The sequence below is a fragment of the Aythya marila genome (genome assembly GCF_965140915.1).
Source record: "Aythya marila genome assembly, chromosome: 2".
Taxonomy (NCBI): domain Eukaryota; kingdom Metazoa; phylum Chordata; class Aves; order Anseriformes; family Anatidae; genus Aythya; species Aythya marila.
Genome location: NC_139043.1, coordinates 153,123,727 through 153,147,046, shown reverse-complemented (window position 1 = coordinate 153,147,046; position 23,320 = coordinate 153,123,727). Strand labels below are relative to the sequence as shown.

Below are 23,320 nucleotides of genomic sequence, written 5' to 3'. Positions count from 1 at the left end.
TTTGCATCACTTTCAGCCACTGTACTTATCAGATATATGCAGCCTGTGGTTTTTGGGTGCTGGGTTTTTTTAACCTCTAATCCGATAAATCTTGGTAAATGTTACCAGAAAAACTCAAACAGGAATCAAATACAAGAGGGATTTGTTTTGTTTTCCTGTAAACTTCACGAAGAAAGAAGTAGTCGTTAATTCTACGTATCTTGTGAATTACTACCATGGGAGCACAAAACACCGATTATATTTCCATGTGTGTATATGCTTTGCAAACTACATAATGCAGAAGGACACTTAGTTAAGTCTTTAACTTCTTTCTAATCGTCAACTCTAATATGTTAGAATTGAATTAAGAACGATTAAAAACTCACTGTTTTGTCAGTGTATTGAGTCCCAACGCAAGAAGCTTTTTCCTAATGTTGCAGCTTTTGTAATAAACTGGGTAAGAGTGAGAATGTAGTTATCATATTCGTTCTTCACCATCTTTCAGCAACAAATTAAAAATGTTCATGTACTTTATATCTAGGAAAATCTCCTGCATTTGTTGCACTTTAGTCTCAGGCTGGATCCAGCTGTTACACTGGTGGGGGGACTGCTGCATGGTAATATTTTACTGGGCAGATGTTGCCTTGAGATGACCTCCAGCTGTTGAATCTGCAGCTGGATTTCCTTATCTCATAATCCATGAATTTCGTAGTGGTAGTTTTGAAATAGTGGTAGGATGAAATAGTTTTTCTTACAACTTGGAATCACTCAAAAAACATTGTGTGAAGTATATTTCTCTCACGGTGTGTAATCTCCTCTTTGATTTGCGGTTGTCATGTTGATATTTCTGGTAATTTAGGACTTTCTGGAACAAGAGGCTTTAGGATCGCAACAGCAGGTTTATGATCTCATGAGATAGAGCATAATGTGAGCTATAAAAAAAAAAAAGTTATGCTTCTGTAAAATTTTTACTGGTGAAAACATGTCTGTTGCGTGGAAGATGGGGTTTGAAGAGTTAAGTTCTTCAGCACTAGTTCTGTTCCCTCTCCCTGTCCTTTTTATTAATAACTGTACAAATGACTTACCGCAGTGTTGTGAAAGTACTACCCCAAAAGTGCTCTTGCTATCTAGGCTGATGTTGGTAAGTGAAACAGGTCCAGGACGTGCGGTGGGGACGCTGTGTGCCCCCAGTGCTCCAAGTGCACTGGTTTGGCCCAACCATCCTCTTCAGGAGCCAAGACGATGGCCAAACATAGCATTTGGTTTCTCTGTTGGAGCACTCTCCTGGCCTGTTTGCTTTCCTACTGTAGATGGCACCCATCTACTTATGCTTGTTTCTTCTAGTTGCTAGTTCAAACATTATTTCAAGTCAGTATAGAACATGATTTTCACATGCCACTATTTTTACTTACAACTATTTTTATTTTCACAGCAATGCATGGACATTTATATGTTTTATGCACCTAGAAAATTAAAAACTGTAGACCAAAATGGTTCAAGAGTAGAGCACACGTTGATGTATCTCAAAATCAGGGGTGACCGTGTGCTCAGATACTTTGAAGATTTTCATTTAATTTAATAAAGCATAAGTAATACTGATGTAGATTATTTTTTTTTTACCAAGTTCATTGCAGTTGAAATAAGTTTCTTACAAAAATGCGGCTCATTTGTGGATAATATAAATATGGCTTCTTTCTGTGCACTTTAAGTAAAGACTCCAAAAAAGTTAAACCCAAGATAGGTTTATCCCAAAGATGTTTGGGCTGCATTTTCATCTGTATCAGCACTGAACTGATTTGTCTGTGATACGTACCTGCTTCTTTTGCTGTAGGTGAAAAACGACTATATGTTAGAAATAGCAGATCAAGTGGACCAGGAAATTGCTTTGAAACTCGGTTGCCTTGAAATCAGGTAAGCCGATAATTTCATTTATTATTCAACATGTTTCTGGTAGAATATCTACATTAATTTTGAAACTCTTTGTAGTTCATAGATCTCTGGCCAATATAGCTGAATAAAATATCAGACTTTTTGCTACAAAATAGTTGAAGAAAAACTGAGTAGGCATTGTAACCAACATTGTAACCAATTTCTGGTGATATTTAGATTAAAATTATTTATAAAATTTTAATTACCTCTTGATACTGCCTTCTTGGGGTGATTTTTTTTTAATTTGAATAATCCAAAACCCTGCTGACGACAATGATATACATTAAAAGAAAAATGCATCCGTGGTTTTATTTAGCAAACAGTCTTGCCAATGTGCATCTATAAATAAGAATAAATATATAAATCCTACAGCTAAATAATGCTTAAGATAAATGCTGCTACCTTGTCTCTCTCCATTTACTCAGTTTTAATGCGCTGGTTTCAAATGATTAAATCTTAGAGATTTGGGGGGGCGGGTTCTTGTCAACTGTATAGACAGCTGGAAAATAAAGATAAGTTTATCAGATTAATAGATCCTTGAGAGAGTTCCCAGCACAGCTTTTGAAACGCCTGTTTTGTTTTTTGCTAATTTATGGAGAATTCACAGCCTGAAACATTTGCTTTAGTTACACTGTTGTCTCACACAGGGACATTAGGAAAGCAGTAAAACTGATAAAAAAATTAATGGCAAATGTAAACTTCTTAGCACAGAATAAGTGTCCTTTGAACTGTAATTCTGCAGAATAAAACAGAATTTAGGTCTGTGAAATTGCCTGGGCGCTGTTAGGGAAAACCTTATGTCCTTGCTGTAAGTTTTGCTGGTAGTCCCAGAGAAAATAAATTGTTTGTGTACCTGCACATCCTTCCACGCTGGCACAACTACTAGTACCTTGTTTCAAAATGTGCAATGAATATAATAATCCACGATTATTTTGTCAGCCAAATCCTGCTTTCCATGGCTCTGCTGTGGTTCTTCAGCACTCAGCACGTTTTCACCTCAGTGAAACTAAAACACTTATTTTAAGTCTTAGTGGCCCCACTTTGTCCTCTCCCTACAACAGCCACTCATTCTCACATTTTTTTATTTTTTGAGCTGGTGATTTGAACATCTCTGGATTGAAACTTCTGGCTCTTATCATTTGCCCCTTCCTCTGGTTCTCCCTGTTACGTGCCCAGACACAGATGCTGTTGGAGATGTAATGATGGAGTTGTAAGGATGGAGATGCTGGGAGGGGTGGAAAGGAGCTGCTGAAGGAGAGCTTAAATAGCTTCTTTTAAAAGTTAGGCTAGGTCAACGTGGTTCTGAAAACGCAGTGCATACAGTCCCATGCAATGTTCCACGCCTGAAATTATTTTGTCCCCCCCAAATTAAATCTGTTGTATTGAGCTAGGTTAATAAGGTACTGATACTTATATTTGAATTCATTCTGCAAATGCTTTCTAAGAATAAGTCTCTGAAAGATTTGACTGTGTTGATATTGTAGTTTTGAGTTGGGTTTTGCAATAATTGTTGCTTTCAAATGTTTTTCCTGCCTTCAGGAGATCCTATGGAGAGATGAGAGGCAATGCATTAGAAAAGAAGTCCAACTACGAAGTGTTAGAGTAAGTATTGTGTTCCAGCTGGAGGTTTGAACTGTTTCTTAATCAGATAAATGAAATGCAGGTCCATGAAAGAAAGATTCCATTGTTATTTTTTATTTCATGAAGATTGTTGAGATTTTTGAGTGCATTAAATAAGAAAAGGTTGATGAAACCAACCAAAGCATGGAAGTAGGAACAGCACATTCAACTGCTATAGGGAAATAAAGTTGGAGTCGTTTGAACTCGATTGTGAGGCTTATTATGATCTTTTTTTTCAATTTTACTAGTGTCTATGGGATCAACAAGTCTAGTTCTAAGGTGTGCTTGTTTCTAAATGATTTTCTGTGCGTGGCTGCATTCTTCAGTTGTGAGTAATCTGTGGTAAAGTTTGAATTGCCCAAAAAGCTTGAGGTATCATTTTTTCCTTTTATTTGCTAAGTAGGTGGACTTGCTGAATCGCAGTTAACAAGTTGATGATTTATTTTATGTATCACCAATTTTAAGATGACCAGGAAGCATCTTTATACTAAAATATTTTGGAAGATTAATCACAGTGTATAGTAGATTGGGATCAGTCAAAAAAAAAAAAAAAAAATCCAAATTCCGTAAAGTTTTAGGGATTGAAGATTTTTTTTATTTTTTGAAGGTTTTATTTGTGTTAATATAGTGGAACTGTGTTTCATACATATGTAGTCCATTGAGCTCATCAATTATCTTTGTGAAAATATGTTCTACAGCATAACATAGAATTAGATGTAGCAATGAAGTCTGTATTTTTATTCTATTTTTAATAAAACAAGTGTGCTGACTTGTAGAGGAGTGATATTAAGAGTATTTTGGAGTATCAGTATGTTCTTCACAGTGAATATTTATAAGGTGTTTTGAGGAAACCATATAGTTTTAATGGGTAAAGATAAGTTGGGAATTGCCTGCTCGTTAGGCTGCAACAATAACACCCTCCTCAGATGCTCCACTCAAAAGTTTCCCTATCTTCAGACTTCTTACTGCAGATGGACCCTGCTGCATGTGCATACTGTGGCAGGAGATTTTTCTGTTTAATTCATGCACCCAGTTGGTTGTACTGAACACACAGCCAGGATTTTCTAGGTCCCCTTGTCTAACGTTGGCTTTTGAGCAAAGTGGTGAGACCTAAACTTTCAAAAGTGGCTGAGAAGTGTGGCAGAGCTCCCATATTGGCTTTTTGACTCTGCTTAGATTTGTTTGTGGTTGGAACCTGTGAATTAGTCTTCAGAAATAGATATTCCAGATTGAGTATGGTAGAGACAGCCTCAGTTTAAAAACCCAACTGTTTTCAATCTTTTTAAATGGAAAACAGTTGTTCTTCTGTTAATTCAGAAGGATAAATTGAATTTATATAATGCTCCTCTGTTTGTGCAGCCATTCTGAAGTTCTGCTTTCATTTGAATTTTTTTTTTTTTTTTTGAAGGAATTCAGTTTTTTGTCATAGTCACCAGTAGAAAAGTGCTGGGTGAGGGAACTCATAACAAAATGAGAAAGGACTAATAAAGATGAACAGTATGAACAGTTAGAAAAGGCTAAAATACTATATAAAACTCAGCAAGAACTTGAGAATATTTAGACAGTTATTTGGCAACTCGTGAAGTACAGATGTTAGTAATGAGGTTAATAACTTGGGAAGCCATGAGACAAAGGAAACAAGGGTTATAACAGCTGACACAAGTATTAATTAAGAATTACAACAGGTAAGAGCTCCTGTAGGACTCAGCATGGGGCTGCTTCCATTTTAACAATGACTTATCTCTTGCAATGCACGTGTTTTCCAAACACTTACTCTTCTGGTAGGTTTTAACGTAATTGCTGCTGTGAAATCCAGGAAGAAAATGAAGCAAAACCACGATGTGCAAAATGGAAAAGCTTAATGCCATGAAAAAAAAAAAAAAAAAAGTTGAATTGTGCACTTCAAGAAACAAAGTGTGTTTTGTATGGGATTCAGCTAGGAGAGGTGGAGGATAAAAGCATCTTAAAGTGGCTGCAGATAATTATGAGGTTGTGAGAGTGTGCAAAAAGTGCCAGTGATCCCCAAAATGTACCCATTTGATCTTATCACCTTAATTAGCCTATAAAGGCTTTCTTATACAATTAATATTTATTTCTCAAGTGAGGCCTTTTGTTTCTTTCTCCTTTTTTTTTTTTTTTTTTTGCTACTTTTAGTACTTCATGAGGCACTTAACCAGCTGAGTGCAATTTTTAAACAGCACTTTTTTGCAGTCGGTATGATTGCTTCTTGCCTGTCTTTGTCAGATGTCTATTTGATGTATATTCATCTTTGATCAGATTTTCAGACAAGACCAAATCTGGATGGGAAATGATAGATAGAATCAAACTGTTAAGTAGCCTTTAATAGTTGGGCCTTCATGTAATGAAAGAAGAATTTTTTCATGATAAATGTGAAGCCTGTTAGTGTGGAACAGGGATAATTACAAGGATACAAATGGGAGCTATGTGAAGAAACAGCTGCATCCACAATTTTGTAAAGAGCATGTTGAAGTCTATTATGTTAATCTAACATTACTTTTTTGATGTAACTTTAATTGAGATGAAAAATAAAAATGAAGATGGGTCCTGCCTAGAGCTGCTTATCAGTATACGACAAGCAGTATCATCTATTTGTAGTTGGTGTTTTATTAATCCTATTGAAGTTTATACATGAAAAAAAAATAATAATTTCGCATTTATGTCCACAAGTAGGATGGAGTAGACGGGGTTAAACACAAAGCTGCTGAAACTGTATGAACAGGGATCTCCCTGCAAATTATTTCTTACTGGCAATCAGAAAATAGATGTTGGAGTTCTTAATAGGGAGGACTGATTTGTTGTGGTTTATCCCCACGTAGTGCAGCTGTGGAGGGAGAGGAAAGAGTTTGTAGGGTTGTTTAAAGAGCTGTTTGTATGCTCCAGTTTATAATGCTTCTCTTATTTATAGGTACCCATCGTTTGTTGTTGACTTTGGCATTAAATCTCTGTGCTCCTTAGGTTAAATTCTCCTACAGTAAATGAATTTGCAGCCTAGCCTAGCATACTTTATTAACAAATTTAATTAAGAGTTGTGTTTCGTTGTATTCTGCATAAGAGTTTCTTCCAAATTTGTTGCATGCAGACCTTACAAACCACACCTCCTAGCAGCCAGCTGAATCCGAATGGCACAGCCAGGTGTTGCAGTCCTGTTAAGATGAGTGATACAGCAGAGATGTAGGGTGCTTAATTTTTGAAAACACCATTTCTCTCTAAAACGCTTAATGTTAGACTAATATATTCCTTGTCAAAATGTCTTTGCATGTTATTTAGATGGTAATGGTGTGTTAGACTTAGTTAACTGTGTGGGATGATAAACCGCATATCATTTGCATTTGAGAAGAAACGCAGCAAAGGAATTAACATTTATGAAAGTTTTATCATCTTTCAGCTTACTGTCATTGCACAGATGCCAGTGTTCACTGCTGTGCGTGAACATTCTGCTCCTCGTGGTGGAGGATGTTTTTAGTATGTTTTATAAAATTCTAGACTAGTCTTTAGAGAGCTTTAAAAATACCCCGCTTTATTATTTTGAGCAAGCTTTTTATATTGACTTTAATTTTGGCTTTTTTCTTGTGCCGTTAGGCAGCAGTGAATGTATACTATATTTCTCAAGCTGGCTAACAGCTTTGCCAAATGTAAAAATTCCAGTTACGTGTCTGATTCTGCAAAGCATGCAGTCATGGAAAGCCATCATACTCATTTCAGAAGTTGAATGCAGTCTTTGTTTAAAAAAGGTTGCAACCTTTTGATCATTTTTTTTTTAAATAAAGTTGTCACTAATACCTTTGAGAGGCAAGGATTTAAGTCCTTTTCCTATTTACATTTTTTTTTCTTTCAATTTTTCCTTTTTGTAATGCAAATTTCCTGCTAACGTGTGTACAACTTGTCTGTGGTCATGCAGTATTTGATGTACCTTCCTGTATAATAATCTCCTTCAGCACCAACACCACCAGCATCTAAGCTCTTTTTTAATTGTAGTCATACATATATATGTTAAACATACGGTAGGTGCAGCACACCTAAGCCACAAAAATATTCACTCCTTGTGGATGACTGAGCCTCTTTGTAAGTGATGTAATTTGGTCGCTTGATGTAATTTAGTTTGCAGAAGCCAAGCTCACAGATTTAGGATCCTGACATACGGATGCAAGAAGTGAGATTATTTGCAATAAAAAGCTGGAAATTCTAACATTAGATGCTCAATGTGAGGAAAAAGTGACAGTAGAAATTCGAAGATGTAAATTGTGTTTTATATGGGTAACACAGTAGTGGAAAGACGGTCAGAATGCCTACTGAGCTGATAGCACAAGAGGTCCTCTTCTTTATATTGCATCTTCTACTTAATTCCAATAGCTGTTTGTTAGAATTTGTCATTTTTGTATTACCCCTTTCTCAGTTGATAAAGCTGTAAGACTGTTTTTCAATATTCTGTAACTTATTAGAACGTGTACAATTAACAGTTTTTATTACCAAAACTTCTCTGTGCCTAAGGCAACATTTCAAATGATACTCTTTCCACATCAGGTACCTGTTGTAAATGTGTAATCCTTCTGAGTTTAAAGTAGCAATTCTGCTAATTCTGCACTTGCTGCAGAGTGCACAAGTTTAAAAAAAAATAAATTAAAAAAGACTCCCTGAGAAACAGCAATACAGTATCTGACATTGTATTTTATTATAATATATATGCTTTTATTTTTTTTCAGGAAAGATGTTGGTTTACGACGATTTTTTCCGAAGAGCTTGCTAGATTCAGTGAAGGTAATTTTAATTCCTCTCAACTCTATGTCACTTTAAAAAAATAAAAATAAAAAAATCTGTTTCAGAAATCTGAAAATGGCATGATTAATTCCAATATATAGCCATAAGTGAGTTGGTGTGTAGTTGTAGTATCTTGCTGAAAAAAATATCAAAGCTGTCTATCAAATTGGTAGGGCATACATCCATATAGCCAAGTATAAGCATGCGACTGGAAGAACTGATAGTGATTTACGTGGCCCTGCTGAGCTGATGTGAGAGAGGTACACCTCTACCTCTCCAGCCTGGTGGACAAAAGCTCAAAACGAGTCCTCAGATTCCCTGGCATCAAATAACTTATTTTCTGAAAGAGAAATGAGACTTCTGGAGAAGGAGGATGGGGATATTAAAAAAAAAAAGTCATATAAAGACATTTTTAGTGTCAGCTTGATGAACCAAATCCTGCCTTCCTTGCTCAAGACTGCAACCAACTCACTCGAGGAAGATTTCCAGCAATTTCCATTTATGTTAATCCTCGTTGAGACTATAAACGTTAGTCAGATCTCACTTCCATTGAAGTCCATATGTTCCCAGAGTAAAAAATGCAAATTTTTTCCTACATGTTCTGAAAAGGTGGGGAGGGGAGGCAATGTTAAGAATGGTCACCATGAAGTCGTACAGCTGTAGCTGTCTTGATATGGTTGCCGTGGTAAAATACATCTGTTGTTCATATATGCAAATATAAATCATAAATGGTTATTTTAGAGCTGCTTTTGGTAAGCAGTGATGTTTTTGTAGAGGAGTTACCAATAGAATTTAACTTCAGATTTAGAAAGTTTATTCATTGTTAATTAAATGGGAGGATAAACAGCAAAGGTCTGTCATGAAGGGGTTTTGTTTCAAAAGACTTCTGAACATCAGAAAGTAATGAAGTCAAGTGGATTTAAGTAATCCCTCTGCATTTAAATTCAAGCAATTATCTGAAGCTGGAGGGAGATATTGTGGTGAAAGGCTCCAGACCCAAATGAATGAAAAACTACCTTGAAAAATGTTATTAGGGAGCCAGAAAACTGACCAACAAAAGAAGATTGCTCTTTAGAAATTATGAAATGGAGAAAATAACAGAAAGAAGTAGCAAGAATTGCCAGAAGGTGAAGCTGGGTAGAAACTTGCAAAGACATGAAAAAATGTTGGATGTCTGGAGAGAAAAGCAAGGGAAGGAAAACCAGGTCTGCTTTTTAATGAAAATGAAATCCCTATGAAAAATAATTTGGGACGCGTTCAAATAATTAAATGACTAACTTTGTGATGACCAATAGTTTTGAACTGGCAGGCAGAGAAGGGCTCCTGATGGCCATGAAATGCAAAAAAAAAAAAAGTGTTTTTCTCTATTAGGGAGGTAGAATTACAGCATCGTGCAGTGCTAATGAAATTTGTTGATATATCCATCTAGATATATCATGTGTACGGAAACCACAGGATAAAAATGCTACTTACACTAAACCAACAGTGGGCGGGGGGAATGAATATAAGCCAGATTCTTTTTAGTTTGCAGATTTTCTCCCACTCCAGAGCATGCCTTGAGATAACAGATAAATAACAGAGAAAAAAAATGTTCTTATGAACTATTTTAAGAGCAATTCTTTAATGCATTTCTCTTGAAGTCATTTGCAGGTATTTCTCATAAATGTCTCTTTTGTTGTGGATGAGGTTGTTTTTTTTTTGTAACTGACTTCCTATGTTTAGGCTTTATTAATGATCTGAAGTTAAGGTGAAGATTATATGCAGGTAGCAAGTCATCTTCATTGACTTAAAAGAACCAAATAATACTTCCCCTTATGCCTTGAAGTCAAGATAAAGTAGGGCAGTGAATTAAATCATGGGCAGAATAATCTATCTTTCACAAACTGCATGGCTGAACTACTTGGGACGACTTCTATTTAGCAGATTTTTTTTCTTATTATTCCTGGTCTTTATCAGCTGTCCAGGTAAGGCTATGGTCTTAAGTTCCCTAATATCAGTTTTCTCTATAAAAAAGGGATTTAACCTCCATTACATAGGAAAATATAGAGGCACAGGAGGGTCTGGTATTCCTGAGTGCTGACGGCTCTGGGTGCAGTATGGAGGAGCCACTTTTTTGTCCTGCCCAGCATCCTCAACTTGGCAGAGGAATGGTTCAAACAACAGTTGGTAGAAGGTTCTGCTATACAGACAGGGTAATTTGACAAAATGGCAGATTTCTCTGTTCACTTTATGACATAAAGCTTACTTGCTGATCTGAGGTATTTTTTTTTCCATCCACATATGCATTGCTCCAAAACTCATCGTCATTTTGTATGTGAACACACCGCACCATTAGATCACTGCTATAATGCTCTTTTCTTAATGCTACTTTTTAAAAAATCTGCCTATTTAGAGTGGATGTTCTTTAAAGGATTCCTAAAAATTAATGCTTAAGCTGACTGGAAGTGCTAATGTCAAAAGAAAGTTTATATTTGAGCAGAGCCTGGAGCTGTTTCAGGCAACGTGAAAGAATGAAGACCCTTAGTGCTGTTACGACAGGAAAGTTAGATACGTTTTGGTAGAGGAACAATGGAAATTCCTGTTTTAACCTTGACGTGTTGAAAAAAAACAAAAATGGTTTTGCATTTTATTATTTGTGTTAGTTGGAAGATATACCAGAAATAGGTGTTACCAAAGGTAATTTTTTTAAACGTCCCATTCAATCACTTTTGACACCATTCAAGCTTTGAAAAGGAAAAAAAAAAAGGATTGGGTTTTGAGATTTTGTCACTGTGCAGTAATGTAAGCAGTGATGAAACCCCAAGTTACTTACATGTATGCTACTTAAATAGCATCGTTATGCTCTTATAATGAGGACAGATGAGAGAAGCTACTGGACTTTTTCTGGGTGTTTTCTGGTGGCTAGTCAGGATGTTTTCATTTGGGATTCTTGATTGTTTGTTCTATTTTGGGGTGTGTTAAAGAGATTGCATCTCAGATTGCTTTCATTGTGATATGGATGGCAGCAACCCAAGGGATATGTGTTACATACAGGCAAATATTTCACTTTTCCTAAGTCTTTGTTTAGTTACCCGTTAAAAAAAAAAAGGTTGCTTGAAAATCTGCTTGGATCTTCTACATGCTTTGTGGCAGGACATGTAACAGGTGTCTTGCTCCATCTCATTGTCCCAAATGGTGTGGCTATTAGAAGAACGATGTGTACTGCTCTTTCAAAGTGGTTCTTTCTGTCCTGGAAAGAGTTACTAAAATGATATGTAATACAGTTTAAATATTTTACTTTTTAATTTAAATATTTATTTTCCTTTTTACATTACTTTTTTCTTTTTTCTTTTTTTTTTTAATAGGAAAGTTATTTTGCATGTTATCAGACTTTAAGAATCCAGTACGTAATGGATAGTCTAAGATACTTGAATGGAGAGATTAAGATTCAGCTACAGCTGAGGTATTTGTACCAGATAGGCGAATGGTGATTTAAATTTAAGGCAAATTAGAAGGTGTAGGGTCCTGATGGCAGTGCTTTTCTGTTGGTAGACAGTTAAGATGTTGGGAGAAGTGAGGAATGTAGAAGAAATAGTTCCTGCAAAGGTTAATGTCTTGTCTTTTGCTGTAATTTAATCAAAACATTATTAGCTAGAGATTCCTTCTGTAAAGTATAGCAGAAATAATCTTATTCCCAAGAAGAATTTGAAAGGAAAAAACGTTATTTATATTTTGAAGCTCTTTTTTTTTTTTTTCTTGAGAATTTTCAGGGTATCGTTTGAAAGGAATTCTTAGTGACACTAAGTGAATGAGCGTCTTAAAATGCACCATCACTGACTAGATTTAAAATAATGACTCTTTACAATTTTCATGCACAGGCCAAAACACTACGAAAATTAATCCAACAAACGTTTCGACAATTTGCCAACCTTAATAGAGAAGAAAGTATTTTGAAATTCTTTGAGATCCTCTCCCCGGTGTATAGATTTGACAAGGAATGCTTCAAATGTGCTCTCGGTGTAAGTAGAAGAATGCAAGTCACCAGAATACTTGTTGTAGTTACAAATTAAATTGGTTTTGCTTAGTTCTACAGTTAAATGCTTGCTTAGTTCATCTTTTGATGTAGAGAAGAGTCCTTGGATTTCGTTAACGACAAACTATATTTATTGATTTTATTTGGAACTTTCTCAGTTGACTGTTAAAAAGCACCATTTCGTAGCAGGGTAAGAATTGTACCTTATTAGATGTTGTTATTGGTGCTTCATTTGTGAAAACTGAGTAGTCATTAACTTGGTTTCCTGAGGAAATGAGACTCCTCAGCTGCTTCTGTTTTGTAAATTTTCCTCTACTGGCTTTTAATCTCTACCAATTTCAAACAAATTTTGCGAAGGGGACCTTAAGTCTGCAAACTTTGTGAAAATAGATACTCAAGTAGAAATTAGAACATGAACATCAATGTCCATGAGGAGAGAAAAGGAAATAAAGGAAACATTCAGTTCTCATGTAGACCTAAGATAAAACACATGGCAACTCACTCTGCGTAGAACAGATCCCCAGGAAACTCGTCATTAGGAGTTCTGCTACTTATAGAATGACTTGATTTTAATATATTTTAAAATGTTTGAAAAGTTTGGAAGCTTCTAGAGATTAATTAATTACTAAAAACTGTAAGGATAACGTGGGAAGATAGCATTCCATTAAACACACTGCAATTCTACTCTTTCTCCTTCGATTCTGAAGTCAAGCTGGATTATTTCGGTGGAGCTGGCAATTGGCCCAGAAGAAGGAATCAGCTACCTTACAGACAAGGGCGCAAATGTGAGTCTACTTCTGTTTTCTTCTCTCTGTTACTGAGTTAACAGCCATGGCCTGTTGCGAATTGAACTTGACACGAAGAGGAATGGCAACTCTAATCTTTGAAATAAACTCAAAAGAGCTGGGAAATTCAATGTACAGAGCTATTACTCAGACATTAAGTCATGATTTGGGATGGAGAAAAACATAATTAAGTAGAGAGAGTGTCAGTCCTTACCGCTGAATTTTTTATTTTTATTTTTATTTTTTAACCCAGTGAAGTGCTCACTTAAGGAGTTTGAAGCATTTGTGGTTACTTTTTTAACAGTGAAACATGTAAATTATTTTAAATTATTTTCTCCTTTCTTCAGGAGGTTGTGTAAGTGAAGAGCTTATTGATCAGTGTTTAGCATTGGCGCAGTCATCGCTGGCTTATTTCTGGTTTTTGTCTTATTTTGTGCTCTTAACAGCCTTGCTATTGCCTGATGTTGGCCATGTTACAGTTTTGCCTGTACACCTTCATGGTGTAAGCTTGCTTGGACAGGTTCTTTATCAAAGTGTTTAGGACATCTTCAGTCATGATATAAGTTAAGCCAACTTCTGTTGAAAATCATTCAAAGGTAGTGAAAAGATTTAGAGATCAGCTAAAAATAAACCTCTTACAGCCATCTGATGATATGTAACTGTGCTCTGAGTGCAGATACCATGTTGGTATAACCTGTTGAGTTTTCAGTCTTGCCCTCCAAGACGTTTTTTCCACTGTGTACTTCAGTAAGTGCCTAGAGTTACTCAACAGTGACCTCTGTAGGCAAACTTGGTGCTTGGTTTCATTTGGTAGCTACTTTTGCATATTTGTAGATACTGTTATGCAAAGCCCAGTGAAACTAGAAACAGAGGAACAGGCTTCTAAAAGTGTAATGTGGAGATCAAAATCTACATATGCTTCAGGAGTAAAGCCAAGGTATTTTGCTTTAATTTGAATTTTGTTTCCATTGCCTTCTTGTAGCCAACTCACCTGGCAGATTTTAATCAAGTGCAAACTATTCAGTATTCAAACAGTGAAGACAAGGACAGAAAAGGGATGTTGCAACTCAAGATAGCAGGTGCCCCTGAGGTATGATTCTTGTTGTGATAAACTTGCTATCTTTGGTTTTCCTTAAATAAAATAAATGAAATTAGTGTACTCTAATTAAAACACTCTGTTAATTTTACTTTTCTTCTGGTCTGTAACTTCATCCTGATTTTTTCTACTGTCAATGTAGTTGACAAATACATTGCACTAAAAGTATATGCCATGTTTGCACGTGTGTTTAATCTGGGGACAGCCTAACTAAATATGCATACAAAGACTTCAGTTATCATTAAACTCTCTTGCTCCTCCTGTAGTTACAGCCCATGCATTATATTTTGAATTTTGCATTCCAGGCAGTCTTGTATAGTTGTTTGATTTTTCTTGTGCTTTAAGAGGGAAGGGAAGTTGAGTGTGAGTATTCATTACTCATAAAGCTCATTACGTGCTTTTTGTTCTGCATCTGGTACTTGTATACTCTGATATTTGTAAATGAGGTTTAATTTGAAAATACTAACTCTTAAGTGCATCTTAATAGTAGCCTGCATATATATATAATGCTATGCACTGAAGAGGAAACTGAGCAATTTCACTTTTGTGAAAAGGGAAGTATAAAAGAGAGAAAATCTGTTTTTCTTATATTACAAGAGGAAGAGCTGGAAGGGAAATCAAATCTTTTTCTTGGTCCTGTACACAGGAAAACAGTCACTGTGATAGAGAAGCATTGGGGGCAAGTTGGCAAATCTGTGCAGAGGAGGATGAATATTGGAGTTATTAAAATTAATAGTTTGCCTGTATGTCTCATCTCCTTCTCAATTTCTCCCCTTTGTCGGTTTAATTTCAATTTATTTTGCATTTGGAGAGGTAACTTTTTAGGGTAAAGAATAAGTTTCTGCAAAAGGGTGGGGAGAAAATTGTAATAAGAGTGGTTGACTAAAAGTTTGCCTAGCAGGTGTTTTAATAAGTCCATGTTATTCGTAGTTTTAGGTGGAAGGTTTTATCAGCTGTACTTTCTAAACCTTGTGTTTTAAATTTGCTACATTAAAGGTAAAGCATGAATCTGATATTTCTGTACTTGCCCACTTTTTTCTGTGGACTGTTTGTGAGTGTATGTAAAGTTCTGATGCAATGACACAGCTGTTCTACTCAGTGCTTGCAACTACAATAATCCCTCTTTGTTGCTGCCTTGTTTTTCTTCTTCTCTAGCCTCTGACAGTGACAGCACCATCCTTAACCATTGCAGAGAACATGGCTGACTTGATAGATGGATATTGCCGACTGGTGAATGGAGCCACGCAATCTTTTATTATCAGGCCACAGAAAGGTAAGGAGGTGTTTCATTCTGGTAGTGGCTATGCTCTTATCTACTGATAGATTATCTTGCACTTGAACAGAAGACCCAGGGTAGTTTCAGAATCCTCATTTGGAGACTGTTGTCTTTCTCGAAGGAAACTTAAGGTATTTTTATTAAGGCAAACACTGGCAGTCAATGTCACACCATTGAAAATTACTTAATAACTGATAATTTATATTGTTTTCCAGTAGTCACTGCTTTACAGTATTCTGAACCTAACTAACAGAAGTAAGCAAACTGTAAATAAAGGCAGCCCTAACAAGAACTTGTTAACTTGAAATACAACACCCTAATATTCAAGTGGAAATTCGGAGAGGTTGGTTAGAATGCCTTTAGGTAAGACTATTGGAAATCAGCACTCTATTCCCAGATACTCAAAATTTCTTAGTTTTTATTATTTAAACTCTGACACAAGTCCTGCAAGCCTTTCTCAGTTAATAGAACTGAAGCAAAGCATGTATTTTGTAGTGTTGATCTATTATTTTTTAGCAAACCACAAGCTGAAAGCCATGAGAACAGGGTGCAGCTTCAGCTAGATGTAAAGAGAGAATTTAATTAAATTTCAGTAGGATTTTTTCTACTTTCAGTTAGCTTTAATTATTGAAATATGTCCGATCAAAGCTGCTTGAAAATGGAACTTTATCCTTCTTCCATAGTCCTTGCTTATGGAAATTCATCCAACATTTTTGGTTTCTAAAACAATGAACAAATTATTTCCTTCTTCCTTACTTGTCATACAAGAAAGTACATGAGCCATTCCAGAAATTCTGCAATCCAAACTTGAGTCCCTTTATAGCCACATTTTTGCTTTTTTTTTTTTTTGCCACCAGCTTTCCCCACTCTGTAGTTGTTTGAATGAGGTAACATTATCGAAATAGTTCGGGTCTTTCAGTTTCAGGCATCATGAACCAAGAATTTCATTTCAGTAGTCTAGTTTATACCTTTTAGCAATTGTCTTCTATGCCTATTATTATTTAAAATATTCACAATACCTTAGCTTTTTCTGGCAATCATAGTTTGGGGTTTGTTACAACCCTTATTACTCACTCCCAAAACTTCCCTTCCAATATCCCCAGTAAATCGGCAATTTGTCAGCTTTAACTATAATGGCCAAAGTTGGGCTTTTAATTTTTTCATGTCTCTTCCCACCTCTCAGTCATCCGAAGTTAATGGTTAGCCCTTTCTAAGTTAATGGAAAGCCCTGCTTTTTCTTTCAAGGCACCCATGTATGCTATGTCCAGTTCTTGCCACTTCTGCTTTGGTGGTATTTCAGAAATTTGGTCCGCTTAGCCTCTGTGGCCAGTGCAAATTATCAGCATGGAAAAATTACCAACTGGGATGGCTTCCTTTTCTTATCTACACATAGGTGCTTTTAACTCCGCAGAATAATGCTGCCTGGTGATTTCCCATCCTGTCATTCACAATTGCAACCAAGAGGCAGTTACGGTCCCCATCGCGTCTTAGCTCTGTCCATCCAGTGGGCCATCTTCCAGTACTGTGCATGGCAGCATTGATTGTATTCCAGTCATGCCTGTTGCCATTTCTCTGCCAAACCCTCCTCTGCTTCTTGCCTTATCAGGAGAACAATTCCCAGCCAAAATCTCTACAGGTTTTAACCTTTCCTTGTCAACATAACCTGTTCCATGATGCATACAAGCAACTGCTAAGACCAACAGCACTAATTGGTCCTGATACTCTACTGCTGAAAGAGGCAATAAATTTGACCCACTCAGTTTTAATTTTTTCCTTTCTTCTACCGACCTGACTTCCTTATTATTCAGCTATTATGTCTTCTAGGCTCACTAAGCTCTTTTAAAGGCAAAAAATCTGATTTTTCTATGTTATACAGTACTAAGCATGGCTATGCCATGCACTGTGGTTTGACTGTAGGCACTAATGCAAAATAAATCAATGCATGTAAGAAAGGGAATGTGTTTATTTGCATGATATTCTTCTTAGTGTATATTAACATAGAGCAAACAAGCAGTGATTCACTTAAAGGAACATTATATAGCACTTCGGGAACATTCCTCTTTATGCAAACATTAAGAGAATCCCTCCAGCTAAAAATGTTTTGTTGTTGTTGTTTTATTTGAAGCTTTTTTTAATATTGTAGCAATACTTAGTATATTAATTAAACATCTTGTAGGAGAGCTGTCCCCACCATGATCTGAATTCCCACATCCCTCCAACAGTGAGCTTTGAAGCATATCAGAAACAAATCATGTAGCAGCTCTGGATCCAACAGATGTGGTTTTTCCCCTCCATGAGCTTTCCCATTCCCTCTTTGTTCTAAATATATATGTTTGTTGCAAGTCTCTTTATAAATTGTCTTCCTTGATTACTACAAGAAATGTTTTTGTGATATCTGCACAGTTAATAATCCTGTTTCTCTTAATTTGGTGAGATCTCTTAATGTTTAAGACCTGGACAGCATTTGGCGTATTTTCATTCAGTTTGTTTTATTTTTCATAAATATTTTAGTACATAGGTCAATTTAGTCCATTGTAGAAACTTTATGAACTTAATATGTGCTTGCATTATCATATTTAACTCTTTCAAAGTGCACAAATCAATGATTAAAAACTTCAGCTGACATTAAGTAGCTATTTGCTGATTGAGCTATGTGCTGAGTAGCTTTCCTGTGATCTGAGTCCAGTGACTGAATTTTGAATTTATTAATCTATTTATTCAAGCTGGTGAGGTAATGCAAAATTGTCAAAACTCTTATAAAAGGCTAAAAATACTTGGGGGGGAAGAGAACAAAAAACATTTGAGTAACTGAACTAGATAACTGATTGTCATTCCTTTAGATCAAAACTCACCTTTAAATTTAAACATTCCCTTTGAATATGAAAGGATTGCAGCTAAATGAAAACTCAGAGCTTTGAGTCTCAAAACACCAGAATGAAGTAATCCATGAAATTCTCCAAATAAGTGTTTACTCCTGGTTCATACCTGTGAAAATTGTTCTCATTTTAACAGAATGGCAACGAACTCTAATTAAAATACTACAATTAAAATCATGTCAATGTCTGGGCATGGATACCCCAATACAATTGTGCAGAGCTGAATTTTGTTTTGTTTTGTTTTGTTTTGTTTTGTTTTATTTTGTTTTATTTTATTTTGTTTTATTTTATTTTATTTTATTTTATTTTATTTTATTTTATTTTATTTTATTTTATTTTATTTTATTTTATTTTATTTTTTCAAGTGTGTGAAGAATTGGGCAAAATGTTGTGGGTTTCAACTTGTGAAAAACAACATATGCTTTTACTGGGATGCTGTTAGTAAGGAGTTTTGACTTTGGACCTGCAAAGGTACTAATGAAGGCTTCTGATTTGATTTGGGATATAAGCTGTAAGTGGATGAGTGCCAGCTTGGGAAATGGTGCCTGAAGTGATTGGTTTGTGCACCAAGAGCATGTAGGCATCTGTACCATCAGCTTTGGTGGGCCATTTCACCTCTAGTCCCATACAGATAGATTTTCCCTAAATTTTCTCCAGTGAAAGTAGAGGTACTTGATAGTAGGGTTCTATTTCTGACTTGGGTGTTTTGGTGGTTTTCTACATATGTTTATTTTTCCCCTTTTTTTCCCGTTCTCCTTGTCCGTATTTGACCATCCATTTGGGGCACGTCTCTGGTGGCCAGAATGGGGACGTTGTCCATTGTGGCTGGCCAGTGCCTTGCTCTGCTACTAATGAGAATGAAACCAGTCGTGCTTCCTGTGGGCAAAGGACAGTAAAAAGGAAGATTATTTAATTCCAACCCCCTGCCATGGGCAGGGACACCTCCCACCAGCCCAGCTTGCCCAAAGCCCCATCCAGCCTGGCCTTGAGTACCTCCAGGGATGGGGCATCCACAGCTTCTCTGGGCAGCCTGTGCCAGGGCCTCACCACCCTCTGAGTGAAGAATTTCTTCCTTACGTCTAACCTAAACCTACCTTCTTTTAGTTTAAAGCCATTCCCCTTTGTCACTACACCCCCTGACAAAGAGTCCCTCCCCAGCTCTCCTGTAGGCCCCATTTAGGTACTGGAAGGCCACTGTAATGTCTCCCCGGGGCCTTCTTCAGGCTGAACAACCCCAGCTCCCTCAGCCTGTCTTCACAGGAGAACCCCTTGATCATCTTCATGGCCCTCCTGGAGACCTGCTCCAACAGATCCATGTCCTTTTTGTGCTGGGGGCCCCAGAGCTGAACACAGTGCTTTATTTGGGGTCTCCTGCATGCTGCCTTTTTCCAATTTAATCACAGTCCTTCATTCCAGCCACACCATCAGAAAATTGGTTCACGTGTAGAGCTGTTATGCTATCAGTTACTGCTTGTTCATCCTTGGAGCTCCTGATTCTTCCTGCTGCCTGCTGTGCTCTGCTTTTCATTTCACAAAGTTGAAAATAAGACAGCTTTCCTAAATGCAGTCATGACAACATAAAGGCACTAAGAGAATGCAAATCAAGTCACAGACTGCAAAACATTAGGAAATGCTTGTTTAATCCTGTGTCCCTCTGTGTTATTAATCGACAACTATGTAATACCACCTCTATTCACATTCTCCTTATATCATAAGACACATAGGATGGCTTCCTCCCAAAGTGGAATCAGATTTTGGTGTGCAAGAGATATTTTGATAAGGCCTTTGCTTTGTATTTTGCACCGATGGGAAGCTGTTCAATAAGAGAAGTAGAGAGTTGCAGGGACAGAATGGGAGATATCGTGTTTAAGGATATTTAATATTGCCCTGGAAAGTTAGAATCTATATTTATCTCTTTTAGAGAGATCCCTTTCGATATGTAGCAACTTCAGCTTCCACTACCAGTTTCCACCTATGTGGTATCTCACTTTCTTGAGGGGTTGGAGTCTGTGTTTGCAGGAGAGGGGAACAATCTGATCTGCAGCTGAAGTCAGCACTTGGAACATGTGCAGTGTTATAAAATCATTCGCTCTTTCTGTGAAATCCTCAAATATGATGCTGATATGCTCCTCACACACACAAAAAAAGAGAGGAAATTAAAAAGCCCATCTTTAGAATACGGTTTTGAATAGTGTGCAGTTAATATGCGATGGAGCTGCACGTAAATATCTTTGAATAGTTTTTCATTAATTGTACGCCAGTTAACCTGATTTAAAAATAGCAAGTGATGAAGTTAAGTTTGCAGTTTAATAAAGTTCTCTTAACATAGAGGTCTGTGTGTTTGTATAGTTTCCTGAGCCTTTAAAAGCAGGCTGGCAGGTATGTTATATCAGCAACACATGGTTCATCAGCAACATCTGATTCAATCCATTGCCAATGGATCGGAGAGGTGTTGGAGTAACTTGATGCGAGCTAGAACTTGGCATGCTTCCACAAAAAAGGGCTGACAGCTGATGGAGGTATCCGGAGATAGATAGCAGGTGGAGTCTTAAGCTTCTGAGCCTCTTTCACAACCCAAAAAAGCCTCGCCAGGTGGTGGGCAGGACTCTTGTGCCTGTTTCTCCAAGATTGACATCTTTTGCCTAGTTCAAGCCAGTGTGATTCCTCTAGTGCCCATCCCAGTCTCTCTTTTTTGGATATTCCCTCCTCCTGCATCTTTTTAGTGCCAGGCTGTCACGGTCAAGCTTCTGAATTCTTTTTTTGTCACTCCACACTACTTTCATGATCTTTGCCTTTAGTTTCCTTCTTTCCTTTTCCTTTCCTTTACTTGCTCCAGTCTCCAAACTTGCTTGGAAAGATCTGGTTTTGTAGCCCTGGGCTGGATGTGGAGCATGTGCACTTCTTTTGCAGGAACATGTTAAGTCCACACAAGAGCAGAAAAGAGATGGAGCATGTTCGGTTACTTGCTGGAGATGATGAATGTATACTTTAGTCAGTGCTAGGTGGAAAAACATAGTTGTTTTGGGAACATGGTGCATGTCCTGCAGCCAACATCCGAAAACTTCAGGGGGATCAAGGAGCACTGGCTCTGTGTGGGCTGATACATGTTCAGTTTGTCACTTGGGAGTTGGTAAGGTCTAGAAAATACTTCCTAGTTGCACAGGGGACAGTGCTGGAGTCCCCTCACACAGGAGAGATTTAACTTTGAGGCTGCATGATGCCTCTGTTGAGCGTACCTGTGCTGCAGTGGGTTTGGGTTTTTTTGGACACCAGAAGAATTGTAACTAAATGCTGTCATTTGCCATGTTGAGCATGATGTTTGGATATTGGGCATTTCGCTGCATTCTACTACTTTCTTTTTTAAGGTTCGGAAATTTCAGAAATTTGAACATAGGATTAAGAAAAACTAGAAATAATGTGATTCTTTGTAAACAGCACACATCTCCATTTTCTAAAAGCATCTCTTCAATTTTCTCTCAGGTCACCATATCACTGCTACAGTGATTTGGAGAAAGATACTTGCTCTTGTTACCCACTTTCTCACCTTCCCTGCATACTTCAATATACTGCAAATTGTTGGTGTTTTAGTAAAGGCTTAGTAATTTCCCCATCATCCTTCCTGTTATGAATACTGAGTGTATCATCAAATGCAGATGGGAAATCTACTTGATTATTTACATGCAAGCTTTTCCACTCAGTGCCATTATCACACAAAGACTGGCAGAGGATTTGAAAATAGTTTATATGAGGATACCCTCGTTTCTAGCTACTGAGCATTACTATTGTATAAACTCAACCAAATGGGAAATTAAGATTATATGTTACATGCATTAATGATTGTTGTCTTGTTTGGAAGTCCACGTTGGCTTAAGTAGTTTTATTTATGTGTACATAGTATGTTTAGAAATACATTATTATATCTATATATTTATACATATCTATTATATATCTATATATCTACTATATTTTATGTTTATATTTTTATATTTATATGTAAAAATAAATCTATATTTATTTCCTGTATTTATACGTGTATTGTGTATACTTAGCACATCTTGGAAGTGAGAGAAGCATTTCTCACTAGAGAGCTGAAATACTGTCATACCTTCTGCCAGGTGATTGATCAGAGTTATTTGTTATGAATAAAAGAGGAGTTATATTCTGTTTACGATGCTCTCACACAAGACTTTGCCAGAAGGTCTGTGTTTCTGATTAGGAGCTGTGTTGATATGCTGCTGGTAATATAAGTATAGAATGGTCTTTTGAGTCACCATGCTTAGTTTCCCTGAGAGGTTGTGGTGATTACTGTTTCAGGCTTGTATATATTGCACATTGAGAGAGGTTATTTGGAAAGTGAAATAAATTTTTAATTCCTTTTTCTTCTTCTTTACACAGAAGGTGAAAGAGCTTTACCGTCAATACCAAAGTAAGTTTTACGCTTTTTTTTTTTTTTTTTATGTAGTGAAAAATAGTTTTGCTTAAGTGACACCTTGGGACTTTTTATACGTGCTTAATTTTTATTGTTGCTTTTGGATTCTAGGACAAATAGCAGGCAATCACTGGGGACTGCGGGGCATAGATGACTGACAGCAGCATTAAACTATAAAGATACCAGAAATAAAATCCGTGGGGAAGGAGTTCATAATGCATCAATAATGTTTGACAATAACAGAAGTAGGATGTTTTGGAAAAGACTTGACTGGGCTTCAGGCCATTTATTTCCAGTCCATAAGTAAATTTAATTATAGGAGTAAATTTGATTACAGGAGTGATGCTAAACAGTCCTCATATTGTCACTTCAGTCTCTCTGTGAGTCAGCCTACAGTGTTGTTCTTTCCTATTTGTCCTCTTTTCTGCTTATGCAAATATAGAAAATATTTCTTTTTTTCCCTATCATAAATCTTTCATGTCTCCTTTTTTAAATTAAATTTCTATAATGGGACCAATCTGAGTTGAAATCTCTAGGTATGA

The 23,320-nt window shown here is 36.7% G+C and overlaps 1 protein-coding gene across 9 annotated transcripts in view; it reads left to right on the top strand.

Moving 5' to 3' along the window:
• Nucleotides 1–23,320, top strand: part of PTK2 (protein tyrosine kinase 2) — a gene marked incomplete at its 3' end in the record, with an annotated part of 191,570 nt that overhangs the window by 111,787 nt on the left and 56,463 nt on the right. For all 9 annotated transcript variants that reach the window (XR_014317044.1, XM_082755039.1, XM_082755036.1 and 6 more), the window contains 8 exons: nt 1,811–1,890; nt 3,448–3,510; nt 8,250–8,304; nt 12,162–12,302; nt 13,024–13,101; nt 14,084–14,191; nt 15,353–15,470; nt 22,745–22,775. Coding sequence is in view for 8 of the 9 variants with exons in the window: in XM_082755039.1 (XP_082611165.1) it covers nt 1,811–1,890; nt 3,448–3,510; nt 8,250–8,304; nt 12,162–12,302; nt 13,024–13,101; nt 14,084–14,191; nt 15,353–15,470; nt 22,745–22,775 (674 nt within the window). The remainder of the gene's footprint in view (nt 1–1,810; nt 1,891–3,447; nt 3,511–8,249; nt 8,305–12,161; nt 12,303–13,023; nt 13,102–14,083; nt 14,192–15,352; nt 15,471–22,744; nt 22,776–23,320) is intronic.